Raw genomic sequence first — 21771 nt, 5'->3', positions numbered from 1 at the left:
ACAACAGGTGAACATACCACGGACCTTCCTCAGAGTACGTGGAAGTTACGTCACTTAAAAGTTGAAAAACAAATGATACCTTCACTTACCGTCGTACATGTTAAAGTTGGACTTTTGACAGCCACGGGTGCGACTCAAAAACAGTTTTTATAGTAATACAGAAAATCGAATTTTAGAAGCGATTCTATTATTTGATTGTTATAACGACATACATACTTGGTTTTATCAAGTAAGTTGACCACATTTTAGATCGCGTTTGTCTTGCGCATTTCACATCAGACACGTCAATGCAACAAAAGTTCAGTCTGCGGAGTTGTGATATCAATAACCATGGAGGAAAAACAGAGCAGAACGGAAGCCAACATTGCACCAGGTACCGCATAAAATGAGTTTTCTATATTCGCTGGTGCCATAGTAGTAATTGTAAGTAGTAAGTAATAGGAGTGGTAATGTTGTGAAAAGTTCCCAGTAAACCGTTAGCTAGTTGACCGGAGAAGAAGCCACTAACAGCCAGCTGTTTAGCAGCTAAATTTTTGTGTTGCTAAAATTTATTGGTTTAAGTTACATGCATATTATATATGGTAAAAGCGAGATTAAAGTGTTGAAATAAATAAATAAGTGTATCACATTTGAATAGCCCCAGTACGCTGAATTCGGGTCAGTTCATCAGAGAGCTAGTGAGAGGCACAAAGTTAGACATGTACTTAGTTCAGCATGGCACATGGAACAAACTGCATTCAAAGCTCGGACAGTCTACGACTGATTTTTTCTTATGTCATTAAAGTTATCCCGTAAAAGGTGACATTAGCCCGCATTTAAACTACTGAGGTCTTGTGGTAAATTCGGCATGTAGGTAAATGCACCATACAGCATTTATAATAAACTAACGTCTACATTATTATGGCATTATTACAGCTTGTCACTTGACCCACATGTATGAATACATTACTGCAAGTTTATTGATTCCTAGTGTGACACGTGTATTTGGCTTCTAGTTGAATCTAAATAAATTCAGTTCTTGCGTTATAGTTAATCATTAAGCTTTGACCATATCATCTCAGACCCAGGGGGAGCAGGAACAACACGAGATGGCCCATGTGACCAAAGCCCTGAGAGAATAATCGGCAGACGGTTTTCTGAACAGAGCCGGTTTGCTTATGCTGCTCTTTGTGGTGTCTCCTTGGGCCAGTTGTTTCCTGGATCTGAAAATAGGTAACCATGAAAGGATGAGCCATGAAATTTCCTCATGGCAATATCAGTGTTGGCCTTGTGCTGAGTAGCGCCTGCTTCTTCTATTTTTCAGCGTATTTAGGGAGCAGTACCTACAGGCCTTAGTCCACTGGTTGGATCTGGATGAGTCGGTGATGCCAGTTATGGGAGCCTTCCTGTCAGGTTTAGGCTTCGAGGGCTCTGACACCTTCCTCTCCACCCTGCAGGGCGAACCTCTGCTGGCAGCAGGGACCACCCCCATCACGCAGGTGTTTGTCACTCTTACAGAGGATAAATGACCCTGAACTACAAATCTCCTTGTAGTTTGGTGATACTGGGGTCACAACAGTGCACAGCAATGGATCTTTTTGCTTGTTTTTGATAGCTGAAAATATATTGCATTGTATTTATCTTTGCAAACCCTCTTATCCCTAACCAGCTTTGGTTTTCTGTTACAGGATCTGGTGTCTTTTTCTGTCAAAGATGGTAAGAGGCATTTAAGAATAAACCAGGGATTTTCATACTTTAAGGCTAATCACTCCAAATTAAAAGAAAACATCATTATACATATGTGTATACATACATATATATTAAAAGGCCTGTTGTCATCAAGAAACAGCCAGATGAAAACTTTAACAGTTGTTGTAAATTCAATTTTAACAATTTTAACATTTTTTGGTACTCAGGCGAGTATGATGCCAGGGCAAGGGTTCTCATCCGTCACATCAGCTGTCTGCTGCGAGTCTCTCCACAGGAGCTGGAGGAGTTTGAAGAAACACTAGGAGAGAGGCTGAGGGAAGGGGGAGAGGAGAGCGAGTAGGTTATGGCTTGGATGGTGGGATGAAAGGATGAATGATACATTTACGTGTCTGAGTTCATCGTTTAGAGTACAAATGATAAGGCATTTCATTCTGTTATAAACCTATTTAATGTTAGTTCATTTAAGATACTTCATGATAAAATGATTTTGCTTTGCTCATTTGGCCAACTGTCTTGTGTGCCAGACTGTTAAAAATCACACAACGGCTGCACATGACAGTCACACTTGTAGTCAGAATGACAGCATGAAGATAAACAATCAGCTAATTGTGTTCAAGATGTCAACTTAAATGGGCCAGAAGAGGCATGTGACGTTATTTGTTTTTACAGCAAGTAGATGTTTCACCACATAAGGATGATCTGTCCTTTTCAATTAGAGAGGAGTCCTCACGGCGGCGGAAGAAAGAAAGAGGGCGAAAGCTACGGCGTTACCTCCTGATTGGACTTGCCACTTTGGGTGGAGGAACAGTGATCGGTGATTATTCTTGCTTCAGAATTTCAAAGTCTCCTGAATCAAATGATAATCAGCTGATAATTAAATCAACAAAAACAAAAGAGAAATTATCAGAATTCTCGAGCTGACAGATAGTGGCTTTGACTAGCTTTTGTATTCTGTACTGACTGATTTATTTATTTTTTTTGCCTTTGCCAGGTGTGACAGGTGGGCTGGCAGCCCCTCTGGTGGCAGCAGGTGCAGGTGCTGTGCTGGGGGCTGGAGGTGCTGCTGCTCTGGGCTCGGTCACTGGCATTGCAATTATGGCCTCTCTGTTCGGAGCAGCAGGGGCTGGACTGACAGGTAAAAGCACTGATGACTGTGCTGATACTAATTATTAGTTATTAGAATTTGAGCGTAATTTGATAAGACCTGCTTTTTTTTAATTGTCCAAAAGGCAACAGAATTGTATCACATTTTAAAGGATTAATCCATTTTCTCTCCAGGCTATAAGATGAAGAAGTGTGTTGGGGCGATAGAAGAATTTGAATTCCTGCCATTGAATTCTGGGAAGCATCTTCATGTGACCATTGCAGTGACAGGCTGGCTCTGTAGTGGTAAATACAGTAAGTATTGCTTCTGCTGTCTCGCCACAACCGCCTCCAGTTTCCAGTAATTAGGTGTGGGCAGTTGAAAAATCTATCCATGCATCCATCCAGTTAATTAACCGTTCACCCAGTTTGGGCTCCTGGAGGTGGTTGGGGTGAACCCTGTCCTAGCTGTCATAGAGCAAAATGCATGGGTCTGCCCTGGATTGTGATTGGAGTACAGTCTCTGCGCTCACCACCATAGTGTTCCAGTCCAGAAGCACCGTATGGGATCTCCATACAACATTTTATAGCCCAGTCAAACAACCACAAAATCCAGAGCTCTCATACATCCTCATACATCAAGGACTTGTTTACCTCAATGACCCACTGATGGATTTGTCATCTTCAAAGTCTGCTTCCTCTATGGAAGACATGACAGTGGGATTGAGGGGATCCACAAAGTATCCCTTTTATCGCCCGACTGTGTCATCAGTTGATGTCAGCAGGACTCTATCCCCACTTTACACAGTGTTAGTAGAGCACTGCTCTCCACTCCTGAGTCATACAGTGACAGTTTGCCAGATTCACCTCAAGGCTGACCATTAGTTTTGTTCTATATCCTCGCTGTGAACTTTTTTCATAAAATTTTAAATATGTAAATACGAACATAATTGAATGCATTTTTTGTGTTAACCTTTATACGTGATAAACAATGTACACATAATTTGTTCTATAACTGAAGCAAATGCTGTAATTTGACTGTGCTGTGACCTTTGAACAGTTAATCCTGCATAGTTTGTTTTCAGAGCACTGCATAAATCTAGTAGAATCAGTGCCAGGGCCAAATGCACAGAGGGGTAAAGAAACAGATTAACAAGCACGTTAGTCAAAGACATTCGCTACGATCTTTTTGCTGATAAACAAGCGGATGTGGTCAACCCTAGTAAAGTTCTGTACATAATGTTCTGAATCTACTCTAGCAGAGATTATACAAACAAGCCACTTATGATGTGTTTTTACATAAAACAATGCAGCTGTATTCCTGCAGCTCCATTCCATCACTAATACGTACGCTCTTTTACTCAATTTAGAACCACCTACACATAAAATGCTACTTTCGCTTGCTCCCTTATTCACAAGGGGTCGCCACAGCGGTGAGGTCTGCATGTTTGATTTGGCTGATTTTTTTTTTTTACACCGCATGGCCTCCCTGACGCAACCCCAAAGGAATTTGTGAACCACCTACACGTAAAAAACAGCTAACAAAAATAAAAGAACAAATTAAAAAAATACTTCAAATACAAGTGCAGCTTAGTTGATCAACCACAATAAACACGACTGCTGTGTTCCAGATTCGTTCCAGGCCCCGTGGTGCAGTTTGGGCGAGTGTGGGGAACAGTACTGCCTAGTGTGGGAGTCACGCTTCCTCAGGGATCTGGGCTCAGCCATGACGTCTCTCTTGGATGGGCTGGTCAGCATGGTGGCTCAGGAAGCCCTAAAGTACACTGTGCTGTCAGGTAGGACCGCTGTGCAAGAAGCTCTTGTTGGTGTTATCTGATGTGAGCTGATGGGATGTGAGTAACCTTTGGAACCAGTAGTCATCCTTTACAGTTTCGACTGCTTTCTAACAATTCCCATCAGGGATTGTGACGGCGTTGACGTGGCCTGCGTCTTTGCTGGCAGCAGCCAGCGTCATCGACAACCCCTGGTGTGTTTGTCTGAACCGTTCCGCCGAGGTGGGGAAACACCTGGCACAGGTTTTGAGAAGCCGACAGCAGGTAGCCTTTTATTTGGTATCTTTGTTAATACAATCTTATCGCCACATCACTTCTCACCTTTCATCTGCTCGATGCAGTAGAATTTCAAAGCCTTAGAAGAAAGAAGGCTGTATGGCATGCAGCAACATGTGTGCGCTTCACCTGTGGTGCCTGTGTACACACTGTTCACCGGATTACATTAACCAGGATGACTCTGTTATTCGCTACATTCATTGCTTCTCTAAATTGTTTTTCTTTACTATGAATATGCCTGTGTTCACTAAACAGCAGGAAAATTAAAGCTACTCACCATTCCTTTCATGTGTTTGAAGGGGAAGCGGCCCGTCAGCCTCATAGGTTTCAGTCTTGGAGCTCGAGTTATCTATTACTGCCTGCAGGAGCTCGCCAGTGACCGAGGTGCAATTAGAGGTTGATGATGGATACATTTCTACTTTGTATCCCGCATTTTTCAGACTCTAAAAATTCATCTGTGTTGTTTTTGAATCCTCAGGTAGTGAAGGAGTAGTGGAGGATGTGGTCCTCCTGGGGGCCCCAGTAGATGGATCTGAGAAGGCCTGGGAGAGAATGGCAAGAGTAGTAGCTGGAAAAATAGTAAACGGATACTCCAGGTAAGGAAGAGTTCTTTCCTGATTTAGAAATCCAGAAATGAAACCTTTTTTTTAACAGTAATGCTTGCAGATGCTTTATGCTTTTGTTGTAGTAATTATTTAGCCAGTAGGTGAGCTGAGTCCATTTATGTTCCTCATGCAACTTTGCAAACGACTGTCACAGCAGCAAGATGTATTTTTCAATGACTGCATGAATAAAGGACTCTCTGATCTACATACCTATCAGAGGGGACTGGCTCCTGGGATTCTTGTACCGAAGTTCAGCTGCACAGCTGTCTGTTGCTGGCCTGCACCCAATCAACATCCAGGATCAGCGCATAATCAATGTGGATCTTTCCTCAGTGGTGAGTCAGAGCCTGTGTTTGAAATCTGATGAAGTACACCTTGGTAAATTAAAACACGGCTGAAGGTAAAGGAACTGGAATTTTAAAGTATTCAAAGAGTAACAAAAACCACATGCAGTGCATTGTCTCAAATTTGGTCTGTTAGGGGGTCAATTTATGTTTTTGAAATAATAGAAGCAGCACCTGAATAATTCATGAGAGGGAAATGAAGTAGCTCATTCCTACATGAGAAGAAATTCAGACAAAAGATCTGTAGCTACTCTTCCATATTCATGCATGACATTTCAAAAGGAACATTGACTTTTGATTTCATACCACATAACCATCACATCAGGTAGCTGTGCGTTTCCAGATTTGCTTTTGCACAGCCCTAATCCACAGCTTATATAAGTTTTGTCACATCAAACACAACACTGACATATTTTCACCCTGTAAAGTTGTTATACAAAACACTTGCTATTTACACATCAAGCAGATACAGAGTGAGCGTGAGTGTCGTCTCCTTTGACTCCTGAGGGAACCATCTGGATGTTTAAGCGCAAAGCAAATACACCGCAGCGATCACCTGGGGACTGTTCAGGAAAACAGGTTCACTGGAAACTCTGGGTTTCCTGCTCCTGAAAGAAGGCTAAATTAAACTCCATGTGTGCTCCTGGAGTTTGAAGCTTTAGACACACACAGGATACTGATCAATAGATCAAACTTCAGTAAATGTAGTCTTTAAATTTAAAAACAACATCTCAACATTCACATCAAATGCAGACATCTCTTCTACTACTAATAACCAAATTGATTATTCCTGGGTCTGACTCTGTCGTATCTTTTTGATTTCCATCTTGAGCTGCTGTTATCAGAGTAACAGCTGAATGATTATGTTTAAAACTTCATAATTTCAAGTCTGATAAACAATGGCTTAGTGGATGACATGCTTTTTTTAAATTTTAAATAAATGTCATGGTCTGCACTGGCATACAATTGTATTTCTGGCCCTACTGGAATAACATGAAGGCTCTGCTTTTTATTTACCAGTTGCCATGGTGACTCTTGCTCGCTGAGGTCCATTGTTGATCAGGGTGAACACGGTCAGATTTAATTGAAAAGTTTCCCCTCTCAGATATAATGACCTCAGTGTTCAGGGTTAGAGTCAAGAGTTTTCAGCCTGTTAAACCTGCTATACACCCCAGCTAGTCGCTAACTGTCTTCTGCTGTTATCCACATTGGAGTACTAGTACCATTAAGGGTACTTTGGAGTACAGCAGAAGGTAAGGTTTCTTCATTGTCAATATAAAAATATGCATCAGTAATGGATCATTTCTAAAATAACTGGACGCAGCAACTGTTGTAAGCTCTCAGCTTAAGTATCCAGTGACATCACGAATCAGGATTTTTGTTCAAAACATGGCAGCAGTGTTTCTGCAAACACAAAGAAAGCAGCGATCCTTGTGTGACCCCTTTACTCTCTAATAACTGATCTGAGGAAGGTAAGGGAAACACTGTGCCTCATTTTATTACTGCAATTTAAAAAAACATATTTTTTACTAGATTTAAAAGCTCATGGTGTCGTGGTTTACACAACTGACTAACAAGCAAAAGATCTCCAGTTTAATCCCAGGAGAGACACAAATCCTGTTGGGGTTTTATCAGGAAAAGCACCTGGTGTTAAAATGTCTGCCAAATCCAGATCATGTGGAGTTAACCACTGTGGCTTGTCAGTTAGTACTTGGCTGAAAACAATAAATAAAGAGCTTACATTAGTGGAAAAGAAACCTGAGAACCAGTGTGCACTATGTATGACTGAGCTATTGGGTCTGAAACCAAAATAATAAGTTAAAAGGGGTCTTTTAGGAGTAGGGATTAAAGGAATAAACAGAGCAAAACTGTTACAGACAGGTATTTGAGACGATGGATCACTGCAACTTTACATCTTACTTCTGGAAGAAACATTTATTTAATACTTAATACAAAAATTGAAGGTTTTCCAATAAGATTTAGGTTTCTGTAAGTGAGGCAGCAATATTAAATACTGTTTTATTAGCATATTAAAAGAAAGAGTTGTTTTGTTTAAATATAGCTGAAATTTATGAAAAACAAGGCCCCCGCTGGTCTGTTTCACATCACAGCAATGATTTTCTACTAACATTCAAGTCAACACAACTACTCATCATCTGTAGTAGCTCCAAGTAAAGCATTAGAGGTTTCACATGTTACTCGAGTAAAGGTTTAAACCACAGCAGTAAAAAGATACCTGACATGTCTGAAGCACCATACAGCACATACCCGGTCATGTAATGAGGAGAACAGGATAAATGAATCGTACAAAATAACACATTAGTGCCTAAATGTTTCTTTAAAAGAACAAAAAATAGGTAGTATACGAATGAGGTTTTAATCATGGATAATAGCACTGTATTCCTGCCTCCTAGGTTAAAGGTCACTTGGACTACATGCGTCAGATGGACACCATCTTGGTAGCAGTAGGAGTTCCCACTAAAGAAGTGCCGGGAACCTCTTTTGCAATTCCTCAATATGTAACAGTGGCAAAGGGGACGGTGGACATCGCTGGCCAAACCACCAATGAGCGACAAGCGGCCGAGACACAAAACCACACTGAGAAGCCTGAGACGCAACAAAGCAGAGATGCCAAAGAGTTGGCAGAGACGGAGGAGACTGCTGACGGTTGGGATATCCCTGATATTTCAGATCTGCTGGACTCATTAAACGATACAGAATCAGACAGCAAAATGTCACCGCAGAAAAATTCACCTCGTATTTCAGACGAGAAGGCTCCTAATAACATCACAGCCACTGATGTGAATGTCCGGTGTGACGGTGTAGACAAGGACGACCGGGATAATGAACACATATCATGGAGCTGGGATGACACACATTGGACTACAGAGAACTCGCACAAGTGAAGGCGGCCAAACTTGTAAAGAGCATGTTACTGGACCGGCTGCTTCCTTGTAAACTCTTCTCAAGTTTGTTTGTTTGGATTTTTGTTTTTTGGTTTTTTGTTATTGGAGAAAATATTCATTCCATTCTCAACAAAGTGACACGAAAGAGACTGCACAAGAATCGACACACACACATACGGCAGCTTCTAGTGAAAATCCCCCAAATGAAGTGTTTTGTTTGACTGCTTAAACACGGGTTTAGATGTATTGATTGAATGATAATTTTGGTTATTGTAGATAACTTTTTTTTTTTATAAAAATGTAAATATCGTCATAATTTATTTTACAAATGTGCTATGCGCATTAAAAAGCAGTCATGTTTTGTGTGTTTCCGGTTGAAATAGTTTCTGTTTGCTTGGTTTGGGATATTATATATAGTGTGATTCCATATAGATAGCAGTGATTCCACAAATATGTCTTCTCTATGAGGCTTTTTTCCTGTCCTGTTCTATAAGACTCTCACAGTAGTGATTCACAGCTTACTATAGAATTGCATTCTCCACTGGCACTGACAATTGGAAATATTGTTGACCCTGACACTGGCTGAGAGCGAGTAGACCTAACAGAATGTGAGCATAAAATAAATAGATTCTTTTTCAATGTCTCTTCAGCCCAAGCCTCACAGTGAATAAGTCAGATTGTTACCAGCTGTCGCGCTTTTCCACTGTAAACCCTGATATACCCAATAAGCTATCTTTAAGTACTATTCAGTCCAAAGTGTCAACCTGGTTGGGGAGAAGGAGAGGCAACTCAAGCCCAGCGTGCTCGGCATCCAGCAGATTGACAGCATCAGTGGCGGTGGCGGGCGGGTGCGTGGGGTCAGAAGCCAGAGGTGAGGGTGGGTTGCTGGCAATGTTGGGCTCTCCCGAGTTACGCAGAGAGAGCGAGAGCGCCGGTGAGGGTCTTCGGGGCGACCGCGAAGAACAGCAGGGCAACAGCTTCCCCAGAGCTCGCTTGAAGTCTCTCATGAACAGCGGGTAGATGATGGGGTTGATCGTACTGTTGCAGTAGCCCAGCCAGGTTATGGCGTCAAAGAGCGCAAGGGGGACGCACTCACACACTGCCTGGATGAGGATGGTGACAAGGCAATCCAGGCGTTAGGGTTTAACAACTTAATGTAAGAGAAAAAGTTTAATACAAAAACACATAAAACATAAATGGAGAAAATGAATAACAGCTATTAGATGACACAAATATGCACTGCCACATGCTGCAACTAGTGCAAAATTGTACTCATAAAAGATTGATTTAGTTGTTAAATGCACCAGTACTGCCAGATTGTACCTAAATATAAGAAAGAATTAGTAAAACATTAGGAAAAAACTAATCTCTTAAAGTAAATGTGTTTTCATATCATGCACAGATGTGTGCACAGACACAGATGATAATGCATCAACAAACATTACAATGTAACACAAAGCCAAGGAAGTAGAAGACTATAAACAACGGGCAATGAATGAAAGAACATGCTTGTGTATTAGCTTTATTACATTATAACATCTATTGAATGTTTATTAGTTTAATAAGCACATTTTTTTGCCAAGTTGTATATTTTTATTGACCTAATTTACAGCCCACATTTATTTGTTTATTATGAAATTGTTGAAATAAAATGAATTAAAATTACATTTACATAGAAAATTAATAATACATGCGCACACATACACGGGTGTATTGCACATACATTTTTCAATAGATGTAATTAATTCAATTAATTGACATTTTTAAAATCGACTCAATGTCATGCGTTTTACCCTAAAAACACTCTGTATGTGTGCAGCCCTAGATGTATGATTTATTTACTTTGAGAAGTCGGTACATAGATGCATCGTTTTTTTTCTCTGTCTGGCTGTTAAGAAAACTGATCTTGAAAATAACCAGTAGGTTTGGGGAGCGACAGTGAAGAAGGGGACAGCTGTTAGAGGAGAGCTTCCAATACTATCAAGATGAGGCAGGGAGGCGGTGGGAATGGGACAGAAATGGGGGGAGTTCGTTTCACACACCACATTGAGTGCGAAAAAGAAAGGAGAGCGCAGGCACAGTCAAGTCTCTGTGCTCTGTGTTATGCAGGGGAGAAGTGAGAGGGCACAGATGGGAAATCAAAATGACTGGATCACTGAAAGCTTGAAAAAAACAGGACAAGTGTCATTACCAATTTAGATTAAGCTGTTTTCTGACATTCGTTTACTCTCGGCGAGGTTTTTCGGGGTCCTCCTTGTTTGTTTGCTGAGTAATAAGTGTGTATATTCATTCAGTCTAATCAGATCGAAATCACTTTGAAAAGAGTACCAATTATAAATGGTACTTTTGTAGGCTGTTTTGGAGGCTTTAGGAATGAGTCAGCCACACAAAGCTGAAATGCCAATCTATTTCCTCGTTAGATCGCCTGGCAAGGCTGTGACGCCAAGGCTGGCCAACACAAAAATAGATCAGTATCCAAGTGTTTTTTTCTCTCTTTTTTTCTTCTTTTTTTCATGTATTTCACACTCTTTTCGTGCCCACCATGTTTATAAAATTGTGAGAGTACCTCTGAATCACTGAGATAGATGCACTGAGTCTTAATAAAGACTAAGATGCTCAGGGATGTTGCATATATGTGAAGCCAACGTGGATTGAATGAAATTATTTTTCTTTTCTAGCTCATCTGATCACAAACTATTTAATAATTCCTTTACATATGTTTATGTAGCAGATGCATTTTTTTCCTCTATGACATCTCTGTGTCATTAGTGATGGAGACAGCCTCCGGTACTCCTACTGACCTCTGCCATGTTGGTGATGAAGAAAGGCAGCCAAGCACTGAAGAAGAGTCCCAAGAGGACTCCCAGAGTCAGACTGGCCTTGAGTGCCCTCCGACCCTGCCTGTGAGCCAGGCGACGCTCGCTGTTCACTGACGGCTGTGGACAGGTGGGTATAATACAGATCCTTAATCTCAACAAGCACTGATATCATGTAAATCCTCTTTGGCATTAGTTATTCAAATCCATTTTGGCTCCCTTTGCAGTTTGTCCAAAAGTCTTGAGCCACATCTCATATTTAAAAATACTTTGGCATAAAAACTGTCAATATGTGCTCCAATTTATTGAAAAGTGCAAACATGCAAGAAAATAATTTAAAATGCAAACTTCTGATTACTTTGAAAGTCAGTATTTGGCATGACCATCTTTATTCTTCAACACAGCCGAGCTTTCTAAGCCAAGTTTTCTCCAGGCTTCTTGAAGGACAATCAAAGTTCTACTTTAGATGTTGCTGTCCTTTCTCTCTAGATCATCCCACACTGCTGCAGTAATGTTGAGGTTCGGGCTCTGGGGAGGCCAATCCATGACTGGTAGTGTTCCATTGTGTGTTTTTCTATCCAGGCATGCTTTTACTGCATTGGTAGTGTGTTTGGGATCATTGTCATGCTGTCATGCATGGTGAAACAAAATCTGACAACACTTTTCTATGTTCATTATTCCATCCGTGTTGACAAAGTATCCCAAACCAAGTATAAAATGCAGTACCAAACCATGACAGAGCCTCCAGCTTTCTCTGGACTCATCACTCCATTACATCTGTTGCTACTGATGCAAGTCGCTTAACAAACAAAATTACATTCCTAAAAATGGTAAGGCACAAAAAATGGACTGTAAATGAGCGAAAAAGGAAGCAATGAGAAAAACTTTGAAAGTCCTTCAGAAAGTCTAAAGAAAGTCTGGCTCCTTGGAAGCAAATTATAAAGAAATAAGTGCTGGCTCAAGACTTTTGCACACCATTGTATTTGTTTGATTAGTGGTTTTGCTTGAGTTCTTCCTTTTTGTCAAATCAAAATAATTTTCAGAGTTTGCGGAAACATATTTATTCACTTCATCTTAAGAATACTGTATACTGTACTGTCATTTCAGTCATTATAAACAGAGACTGTGTAGTTAAATATCACCGAGCTCCTCAGAGGTTTGCATCCAAGAGCTGGAACAAGCTGATACATGATATGGAGGATACAGTGAAGATGCTGATTTTAAAGGCTTGATGCCTTGCTCCTTTCACCTGAGTCGCTAAAGAGCAAACTTGTTTTCAGTTCATTTACTATCTGCAGAATTATTTTTAACACTGTGTACTTCCTCTCTTCTTTTTCACAGTTTTAATTTCATAAAAGACATAGCCAGTAAAAATCGAATAAAATAAGGACACGTTTGAGCTGCATTCCTACCATTGATTTGAATCCTGCTCTTTAAATGTTCACATTCAAGGACACTTTCCACCTCTTAGCAACAGTCTTTAACATCACCACAATGTCCTTACTATGCCGAGAGAGTTTCATGTCAATAGATTCATAGGTAAGGCTTTAGGCTTATCCTTTTCATCCATTCATCCTTTTCTGTGCTTTTTGTTATTATTTGGTCGGCAGCAATACACTGACAGCCTTCGCTCTGTTACATTTAACTGTTTGGTGTCTCTTTTTCTTACCGGCATGTTTTGTGACACAGGAGGCTCCAAATGGCTGCAGTCATCTCCGTCCTGCTGAGCTTGCCCTGCTGCAATGCCCGGCGAAGGAGGCCGGGAGGGTTCTCCGAGAGAAGGGTGCGGGTGAGGCGGGTGGCTCAGCGCCGCCACCCTCTTCGCCTGCCTGCGTGCCACCAGAAGGATCCGGCAGTAGGTGAAACAAATGGCACTGGAGGGCAGAAAGAAGGTGAGCACAGATGCCACCAGAGCAAAGGGCAGGGTCACCCGCAGACGACACTGGAAAGAAAGGCCACCTGAAGGTGACAGCTGAAAGTAGGATTCTGGGTACAGTTTGTCAGAGTAGGAGCTGATGTTCCCAGTGCTGACCCCAAGAACAGATGAGTGTCCGCTCCTGTGGCCCAAGCTGTGCCATTTCATCTGAATGGGCAGGAAGGAAGCCAACGCTGCTAGCCCCCAAGCAGCCCCTACAAGGATTAACGCCCGAGGCGGGGTCATCCTCTGCTTATAACGCAGGGGCGAGATGATGAAGAGGTAGCGGTCCAGGCTGATCAAGCACAGGTTCAGGATGGACGCGCTGCAGCACATCACATCAAAGCAAAGCCAAACCGGGCAAAACGCAGGCCACAGCACCCAGGCCCCGCACAGAACGTTGAGCATAGCTGGGGGCATGACCACCAATGCCACCATTAGATCGGAGAAGAACAGAGACACCAGGAAGCAGTTTGAGGTGCAGCGCAGAGAGCGATGGGCAAACACCAACGCAATTAGCAACATGTTGCCACAGATGGTCATTAGGATGATGATGGTCAGCATAAAAGCTAACAACCAAGGGCCGCTGCCGGTGATGTTCCAGGCGCTGGTGGAGCTGCCGTTGTAGCTCCCTAAGGTCCCAGACAAGTGAGAGTCAGCCATGGCACCTGCTGGCAGAAGTCAGTGAACGAGCTCTTCAGGTAGCACTAGATGTTACAGACCTTAACCAGTTCTCCTTTGCAGCAAAAGCTCACATTTCAGGGACATCGTTGAATGGAAAGCCACTGAGGTCTTGTGCTGAGAAATCAGGGTTAACTGAACTGTTCTCCATGGATAAAAATCTCCATCCAGAAATACATCCAGGTGTCCTGGACTTACTTCCACACCCACCAATATAGTGATCCAAATCCCCAGCACAGTTTCACTCATCTCTCCATCCTGGCCAGTGTCCCTGTCTCATCCACAGCTAAGAGCCAGAATGAGCCGTTCGATAGCTGACAAGAGGGTTTCGAAGCAGCATGTCACAATGATGACAGGCTCCGGAGGAGGGCACAAAAACAGAAAAGCCTTGAATCGGCATATGAGAGCAGGCTCACTGAAGATGAAGAGAACAAGGATCAATGCTCAAAATTATACCTCACCTCACAGAAGTGGATCTGTCTCTCGCAAGTCCTTTGCTGTGCCTTGCTGAGCTCTGCTGCCTTACACAAGTCCGTTTTATTCTGGGAAACACAGCAAGGCAGCAAAAAGCAACAGAAAATTGTGCAGCAGTCATTTGTAAGCACCGCTCTGTTCGCGAGTGCTCTACAGGTATCACGGCCATGTAACGCTCGGTCCTGTTAATCCCTGTGTCGGCCACTCCAGCGTGCCTCCCAGCCTGAGCGCACAGCTACTGAGAAGGAGCGTGTCAGAGCATTGAGCCGTTAATGCATAACCATGCACAATCACAGCCAAGATATGCTAATTCTAAATCATAGGAACTAGTGTGGGTGTTTTGTTTAGATTTTTTCTCCCTTGTTTGGACATGGTGTTTTTAACTACTCTGGAATAACAATTTTAAAAATGTCCATCGCGCCTTGATTTTCTTTTCTCATATGCACTATATACATATATTTTGACACTACTCCACCACCACAGTCACCACCAAAGTGTTTAATTATCAGCCTTAGTTACAAGTCACTTTGCAGTGATTGTGATTGATCCATCATTTATAGGGAGATGACTGTTTAAAACCAATAATACGTAAAACATGGATCAGCTGTATTTGAATGATAACACTGATTGCATTTTAATCTGCCAGTTTCTCAGTAACACATTGTAATATTTCAGCATATTTTTGTTTGTTTTGGGTGACTCACACATTATACCATTAGTGAAGAAATTCCCTATTATATAACAATAACCACTTTACGTCATCTTGTTATTCTCAATGCACAGAGATGACGAGACAACCCCAGAATCCTTCATTTCCTAACAGGAACATTTGAATAGCCTTATAGGACTGCTTTTACATCCCTGCCTCAGCCTTCTTCTCTGACAGTTTTCAGAAAAATTACTTCAAGCACCTTTTTCAAAACTGCATTAACACTTGACTCCTAACCCCCTACCCCTCTTCAAGTGTCATTATTACTCCTCAGAGTGTATGAAGTATAATCTAGCTGATGTAACGTATTACACAATCCTCATCTTTGTACCACTTGGTTAAACATGATTTGTACACAATTACATACCTTACAAAGCATGTATGGAACAGCTTATTATTAACCCACAACTCTTTTTTTAATAATTATTTTATTAAATAAACACAGACCGTCCTTATAGGGCATATACAAATCATACAGTCATACAAGGAAGGATGTCAACAGGGAGACAAGAGTCTGACTGTAGAACAGTGCAAATGGTGACGCACCCATAATCAAAACAAAAACAAACACTTTGGGAAAAAAAAAAAAAGAGACAGTCCCTTGGTGACGTGCAGTTATTGCTCCTGTTGAAGAAAACAGAGACAGGTTTCATGAATTGTCATTTACATAACCAGCGATACAGGGTTGTTATTGAGAGTTAGAAGTGGGGAATCAATTCCTTAAATGATTTAGTTTTAGTGGTCTTATCTCTTTCTCTAGAAAAAATAGAAATAAATTCAGTATTTTTATATATATATATATATATATATATATATATATATATATATATATATATATACATACATACACACACACACACACACACACAGAGACTGAAATTATGCCAGCATTATACACATTTCAGACTTTATGAAATCTACTGGTATTTATAACGATTATAACAATTTAATCAATTTTTTCCATGGACAAACCAACCTTATCGCCTCTGTGCAGCATATAATGTGACCTCAGGTTATTCTGACAATTGGCATACGCCATGCCGAGCCCTGCTCCCGAGCCAAGTGAAATTGGCCATGTGTGCCCTATAATTGAGAAAGATGCTTTAGATTATTTTCAAACACTCACTCAAGCACTTCACAGCATGATTAAAAACAGATTAGAGATGGTGTGCTACAGCCTTTCACCCTGTAGCCTTTCCCCCCCATCGTAATTACCTCAATTTTTAACATGCTTCTTTAAAAGCTTTTTGGGCCTTTTGCTGTCTCCGTAACAAAGGCACATCATTTTCCTACATCTAAAATCTGAAATGACTATTGTCTGTGGACAAAAAAATACATCTCATCTATTCGCAGTAAAAGACAGCCATATGTATGTGTTACTGTAACGGGAGTAGAACATTACTGCAGCCATGCTTTTTTCCCTCAAGGACTTTTAAGCAAAAGGAGCTGATCTAGATTCAGTAAAGCAATTAAACTACTTACGTTTGAAGAACAGAACAGAAAACACAATGCCTAACCCCAGACCGGTGCCTGAGAGACAGAAAAAAAAACAGCTGTTAATGTATTATTTATTTATACAGCTACTTTGTAATGCTTATTTGGTGTATATGATGTCGTCTGCTGCCTTTGGTTGATGTACTTTTAATCATCATTTGATCTATGCTGTATGATTAGTTTAAGAGCAATATTTCCCCCCACTTTTTTCTACAAGATGGTTAAAAAAAAAGACATTTCATGTTATCTTGCCACAGCATATAAGAAGAGTTTTACCGTCTTAATACACAGTCTCTTTAAAATAAAGTGGGCCTGCTTGGCGTAAACCTACCTATTCTTCACCGCACCTAACTCCATTCAAATATGCATCAATTTATGGATCTTGGCTTCTTAACAGTAAGTGCATGGCCCTGTTACGTTAGGCACCCCCTGGCCAGGATCATCTCTGTCATCTCCTTCCAGCGAAAAGAGTTAGCGAAACAGCAGAATAGCTCAAATGTGAATAACCTAAACCACTGGTTCTGTTTTTTATTTATTTATTTATATATATATATATATATATATATATATATATATATATATGCCGAATTAAGAGGGGGACAGAAATATCTTGTAAAATTCTTTAAGTTGCGTACTAGAAGACGTGTCCGTATTAATCAGCGATTAAGAATTAGGTTGACATTTTCTTAGCAGCGTTTGCACTGGGCTAAGTGAAACGCATAAAAAATGAGCGAGAACATCAAAGGCCAAATATCTTGAGACTTTAATAAAATGACAGAGTATACCCAATCGTAACTGTATGTATTTAAAATAAACAAAGCATGAAAAAATGACTGGTCATTCAGTTGTCCTTTACAAGCCCTTATGGCTAGCTAGTTAGCCTCTCGCCCAGTCAATGACAGCTGTGGACTTCAATATAAACTGCTTCTTAAGTGGCCCTTGTTTTGGTACAGGACATCGTTACGATTGAGAAACTGAAGCATATTTACCTAATTTAATGGCACCGTCTGCTAAGCATCGGTCCCACTTTTTCCCCAGCTCCTTCTCAGACATACTGAACATTAGCTTGTGACAGGCTAGAACTAACAAATGCACCTCTGCGTGATGCTTTCACGTGTTGTCGGAAATATATCCCTAGGGTTACGATTTAAACGCAGAAGAATAAACGACAACACTGAAAATTTTATGATTTTACAAGTGATTCGTTTAAACATTCACCCTTTACCGCCTTGGTGTTATTGACAGAACTTATGTTAAGGAGGAAACGTTTAAAAAAACTAAAGAAAGCCAAGTAACGTCTTTTTTTTGAAAGCAGCATTGAAACTCTTGCAAACCTCGCGATAGGTTATACCCCAACAACTGAATGGCGCCAGCTTGCGGTAAAGAAAGGATTATCCCAAACAAGTCACTTTGGTCCATACAATATCCAGCAAGCTGTACAGTAAAAAAGTTTGGAAAAAAGAAAACAAAACCAGGCACGCTGTTATGTATAGCAAACTTTCTGAGTTTAATTTGACACAAATCAGTACACTGTCGTGAAGTCATCTAACATGATTTCCTAAGACGACAAAATACAGTTTCTGACAACATACAGCGTACAAACATGGTATCCATTACACAAAAAAAACACCTTGGCATGTTTGAAAGTGTTCTCACTAACAAAGATGTGCCATTAGCTGGTATGCAATACTCTGAATCTGCAAACTGTACAACTTGTGTCTAACACACAGAATTAAGGTACCAAAACATGAAAACCATGTTATATATTGAGACTTTATCAAACATATCAAACCCAAAACATCACAACAAAGGTTCCACTGTTACTCCTCAGCAGGCAAAGTGTAAAACAGCCAAAAGTTCTCTTATTGGCAGCAAGCACAGCTTCTTATATGGTGTGGACTACAATTTGGCTTCTTAATAGATTTCAAGTGAACTCAAAGGTTGGGCTGGTTTTGGGTGCTTTACTCACTGTGAAAGTTTGTGTGTGTGAACAGCAAAGAGGTAGAAACTGTATCCTTGGAGAATAAAAGTGTCTTTGGCTAAAAACTAAAGAAATCACCTTTGCTTTTACTGCCTTTGCTGCAGTACATGTGTATCGTGGGTGCTAACCTCATGCTGGACTGCATTTCATTACATGTAAAAAAATAAAATTAAAATAACAATATCTATAATGAACACAGGTGAAGACACAATCAGCCCCCTCTCCTGGTCCTGTGGAACCTCATCCCAGCTGTACTTCAGGTCACTCTGTGGACCCTGGCAGAGGAGATTCTTCTCCTTCTTCTGCTGCTAGTGACTGGCTAGTTGTCTTCACAGAGCTCTTGCTGATTTCCAGGAGATCGCGCAGCTCCTTGTTCTCAATCTGAAGGTAGAAAATGTTTTTTTCAAACATAACTTTTGAAGTTAAATATCTCTTCCTTATAACATGCATGTGCTTCCCCATGCAAGCAGGTTTTGAATGAAAATTGTGATGGATGCATCGCATCTTCTCTTTTAAATAGTGTTACTGTTTATTTGTGATAGAATTTTTTGCACTTTGGCAGTGTTGGGGGAAGCAGATAACCAAAGCAAATACAGACAAATTAAAAAGAAAGTACATCGTCTTTTATTTCTCAGGTTTTATCAATAAGACCTAATAAGAAAAAAAAAAGATGAGTTCCTTAGTAGGTACTAAAATTATTTAAATACAGCCCCAGATGAACAATAACTCATGTCATTATTTATTTAATAAAAAGAAGCATCGTGTAAAAACTTGTGTACGGCTTTATCCATCCATCATTATGGAGGAAGTCTGGTCATTACAATGTTGCTTCAGCACACTGAAGATCACGATTATTCGTTACGGTCCCACCAGTGTTCCAGCTGAGTTGAGGTTTGGACCTTGACTGAAATATTAAAAAGCTGTGATTTCCCTTTTGTCAGCCATTGTGCTGCAGATTTGCTGCTGTGCTTGGGATCATTGTCCTGCTTTATGAGTCTGTTTCAGCCAAGTTATGCAAAACTAACAATGCTGCCTTGTTTTTTTTGTTTGTTTTTTTTTAAAGGAAAGAGGATTTTTTTTCTCCCTTTCATTTAACGTGCTAACATAGCCCTGAAGAGGCTAAGCTGTAGCTCTTGGATTTTTAGCCATGAGCATTGCACAGTCTGTGGCTGAATTTGCTAGAACAACCACTCCTGGGAAGATAGCTATTGTTCTGAATGCTTTTATTCATTTATATTCTTAAATACACGTTTGTTACCGTTTGGGAAAATGTACCTTTTCAACAAACTTTACAGTTGTAGCATATTTAGAAAACTCACAAAAGGTTATCACAAAGATGGCACAGTAAGAAATCTAACCGACTGGTTTAAAAGGCCTAATAAACCCCGAAACAAAACAACATGCTCCTTGACCTGATGCACTAAACCTAGCCATTCCACTAAAAACTGACAACTCAGCTCTCATTTGCATTTATGATCCTCTATTATCATTGCATCATTTTGACACAGAAGCTGATGTCTGAGGTCTGTGGTAAAATCACATATTTTTCCACAGACCTCAAGAGGAAAGGTGTCATTGTGTCCATGTATAACTGCATTTCTCACCTCTAGCTGAGCAAGCCTCTCTCGAACACAGCAATAGTGCTTATCATCCACCTGCACTGCTCTTCTCATCACCTGGCCCATCTCGCATATCCGTTCCACTTGGCTCTGCACTTCCTGGAGAAGAGTCAGAAATCAAGTTGGTTGTTTTTATTTTAAATTTGTGTGTCTATGTATTTGGAATCATAGCCCATTAAACGTGTGAGCAAATTAAAGAAATGCAGAGTTGATGTACTTTGGCATGGTCCTCATGGAGGCTGAGCACAGGTTTGGTGTCCAGCTCCTTCTTTGCCATCATCAGCTGGAGCACATGCTTGCGATACCGACACATGATCAACTCGAGCGCGTACTGGTGTTCTTCGAGAGACACCCATAGTTCTACAAAGACATAAAGAGCGTTAATACTGGTATATAAAACCAGCCAGTCAGCAGAACCTTTTTTTTACCTTTATTCTCCCGCTGCAGTTCCTTGATTTGAGTGTTTTCCTGAGTCAGAAGGACATGAGGTTTGTATTTCGTGAGCTCCTGTATCTCTGAACTGTCATCTGTGTGCTGAAAAAAGAGCAGAGAAGAAACGGATAAAGAAGACTTTAGCGAACGCATATCACGAAAGCATATCCTAGATACGAGGGAAACTCGCTTTGTAGTACAGGTCACTGTTTAACTAGTTCAATGTGTACACCAAGCAGTAGTGCAGCTTTTCATAAACGTGAGCTATCTGCTCGAGTTTACCTTGTCTGGCAGAGCATTTCCCACCTCTCTCATGCCCTGCACTCTCTGATTTAGGGCCTCGGACTGCTCTATCAGTCCCTCGGCGGCTGTGTCGTGCTCTTTTAGCCTCTCGAGAAGGGTCCGAGTATCGGCCAGCACTTTTTCGAAAGTGCAGGCCATTTACTGGAAAGTGATAGCTCTTTTTACGCTACGTAGAAAAGCTACTACAAAACTAGCTAGTCGAGCGAAAACAACTCGCAGCCGTTGCTTAGCTGGGCTATATAATCTTAGCCGAGGCAGCTCGGTGCCATTATAGAAACATAAATATCCTTACTGTTTCGCTATTTAACTAATGTTGTGTCGGCAGACAGGGCAAGTACCAGACACCCAGATCAAAATATTACTACATTACTAGAATATTACTGCTTCAGAAACTGACGTTTCCGTGTAGAACTAAACTGTTAGCGACGCTTCCTTCTTCGTCTTCTTCTTCTTTTCCTCCTCCTCCTACTTTTGGTGAATTGTCAAACCAACGTTGAGTCGCCACCTACTGGGGTGGAGTGCGGTGTAGACGTTTGGCACACAACCAAAAGCGGGGTAAATGGCTAAACCTATCTAGCTTGTCTTTAAAATATCTTTACATAAAGCAACAGCGTCTCATCTAAAAAAAAAAAAAAGAAAAAGAAAAAATGA

At 40.9% G+C, this 21771-nt stretch overlaps 4 protein-coding genes across 5 annotated transcripts; 1 reads left to right on the top strand and 3 right to left on the bottom strand.

Moving 5' to 3' along the window:
- Positions 1-74: 74 nt before the first annotated feature.
- Positions 75-9339, top strand: tmco4 (transmembrane and coiled-coil domains 4). Of its 2 annotated transcripts, none has more exons than XM_026153208.1 (14): positions 75-373; positions 1062-1212; positions 1304-1478; positions 1668-1695; positions 1896-2025; positions 2406-2503; positions 2681-2824; positions 2968-3087; positions 4404-4568; positions 4693-4829; positions 5141-5225; positions 5320-5437; positions 5664-5781; positions 8205-9339. In XM_026153208.1, exons 1-14 carry the CDS (start codon positions 331-333, stop codon positions 8694-8696), a joined length of 2004 nt encoding a protein of 667 aa, XP_026008993.1. In that variant the 5' UTR covers positions 75-330; the 3' UTR covers positions 8697-9339. The 2 variants fall into 2 exon arrangements, with proteins under 2 accessions (XP_026008993.1, XP_026008992.1); XM_026153207.1 differs by having other exon boundaries at positions 5141-5237.
- A 67-nt stretch (positions 9340-9406) lies between these two features.
- htr6 (5-hydroxytryptamine (serotonin) receptor 6) lies at positions 9407-15598 on the bottom strand. The gene is made up of 3 exons (XM_026153216.1): positions 13182-15598; positions 11498-11632; positions 9407-9799 (listed from the first exon to the last, which is right to left on the bottom strand). Exons 1-3 carry the CDS (start codon positions 14088-14090, stop codon positions 9443-9445), a joined length of 1401 nt encoding a protein of 466 aa, XP_026009001.1. The 5' UTR covers positions 14091-15598; the 3' UTR covers positions 9407-9442.
- Positions 15599-15700: 102 nt separating this feature from the next.
- micos10 (mitochondrial contact site and cristae organizing system subunit 10) lies at positions 15701-18072 on the bottom strand. The gene is made up of 4 exons (XM_026153224.1): positions 17775-18072; positions 16774-16821; positions 16268-16374; positions 15701-15915 (listed from the first exon to the last, which is right to left on the bottom strand). Exons 1-4 carry the CDS (start codon positions 17845-17847, stop codon positions 15907-15909), a joined length of 237 nt encoding a protein of 78 aa, XP_026009009.1. The 5' UTR covers positions 17848-18072; the 3' UTR covers positions 15701-15906.
- Positions 18073-18268: 196 nt separating this feature from the next.
- sike1 (suppressor of IKBKE 1) lies at positions 18269-21739 on the bottom strand. Its single transcript, XM_026153221.1, has 5 exons — positions 21100-21739; positions 20814-20919; positions 20603-20745; positions 20371-20484; positions 18269-19147 (listed from the first exon to the last, which is right to left on the bottom strand). Exons 1-5 carry the CDS (start codon positions 21256-21258, stop codon positions 19028-19030), a joined length of 642 nt encoding a protein of 213 aa, XP_026009006.1. The 5' UTR covers positions 21259-21739; the 3' UTR covers positions 18269-19027.
- Positions 21740-21771: the final 32 nt, after the last annotated feature.

This window comes from Astatotilapia calliptera, chromosome 20, assembly GCF_900246225.1.
Source record: "Astatotilapia calliptera chromosome 20, fAstCal1.2, whole genome shotgun sequence".
In the NCBI taxonomy this organism is placed as follows: domain Eukaryota; kingdom Metazoa; phylum Chordata; class Actinopteri; order Cichliformes; family Cichlidae; genus Astatotilapia; species Astatotilapia calliptera.
The sequence above is the reverse complement of the archived record's forward strand: the minus strand, read 5'-3'. Positions and strand labels throughout refer to the sequence as shown.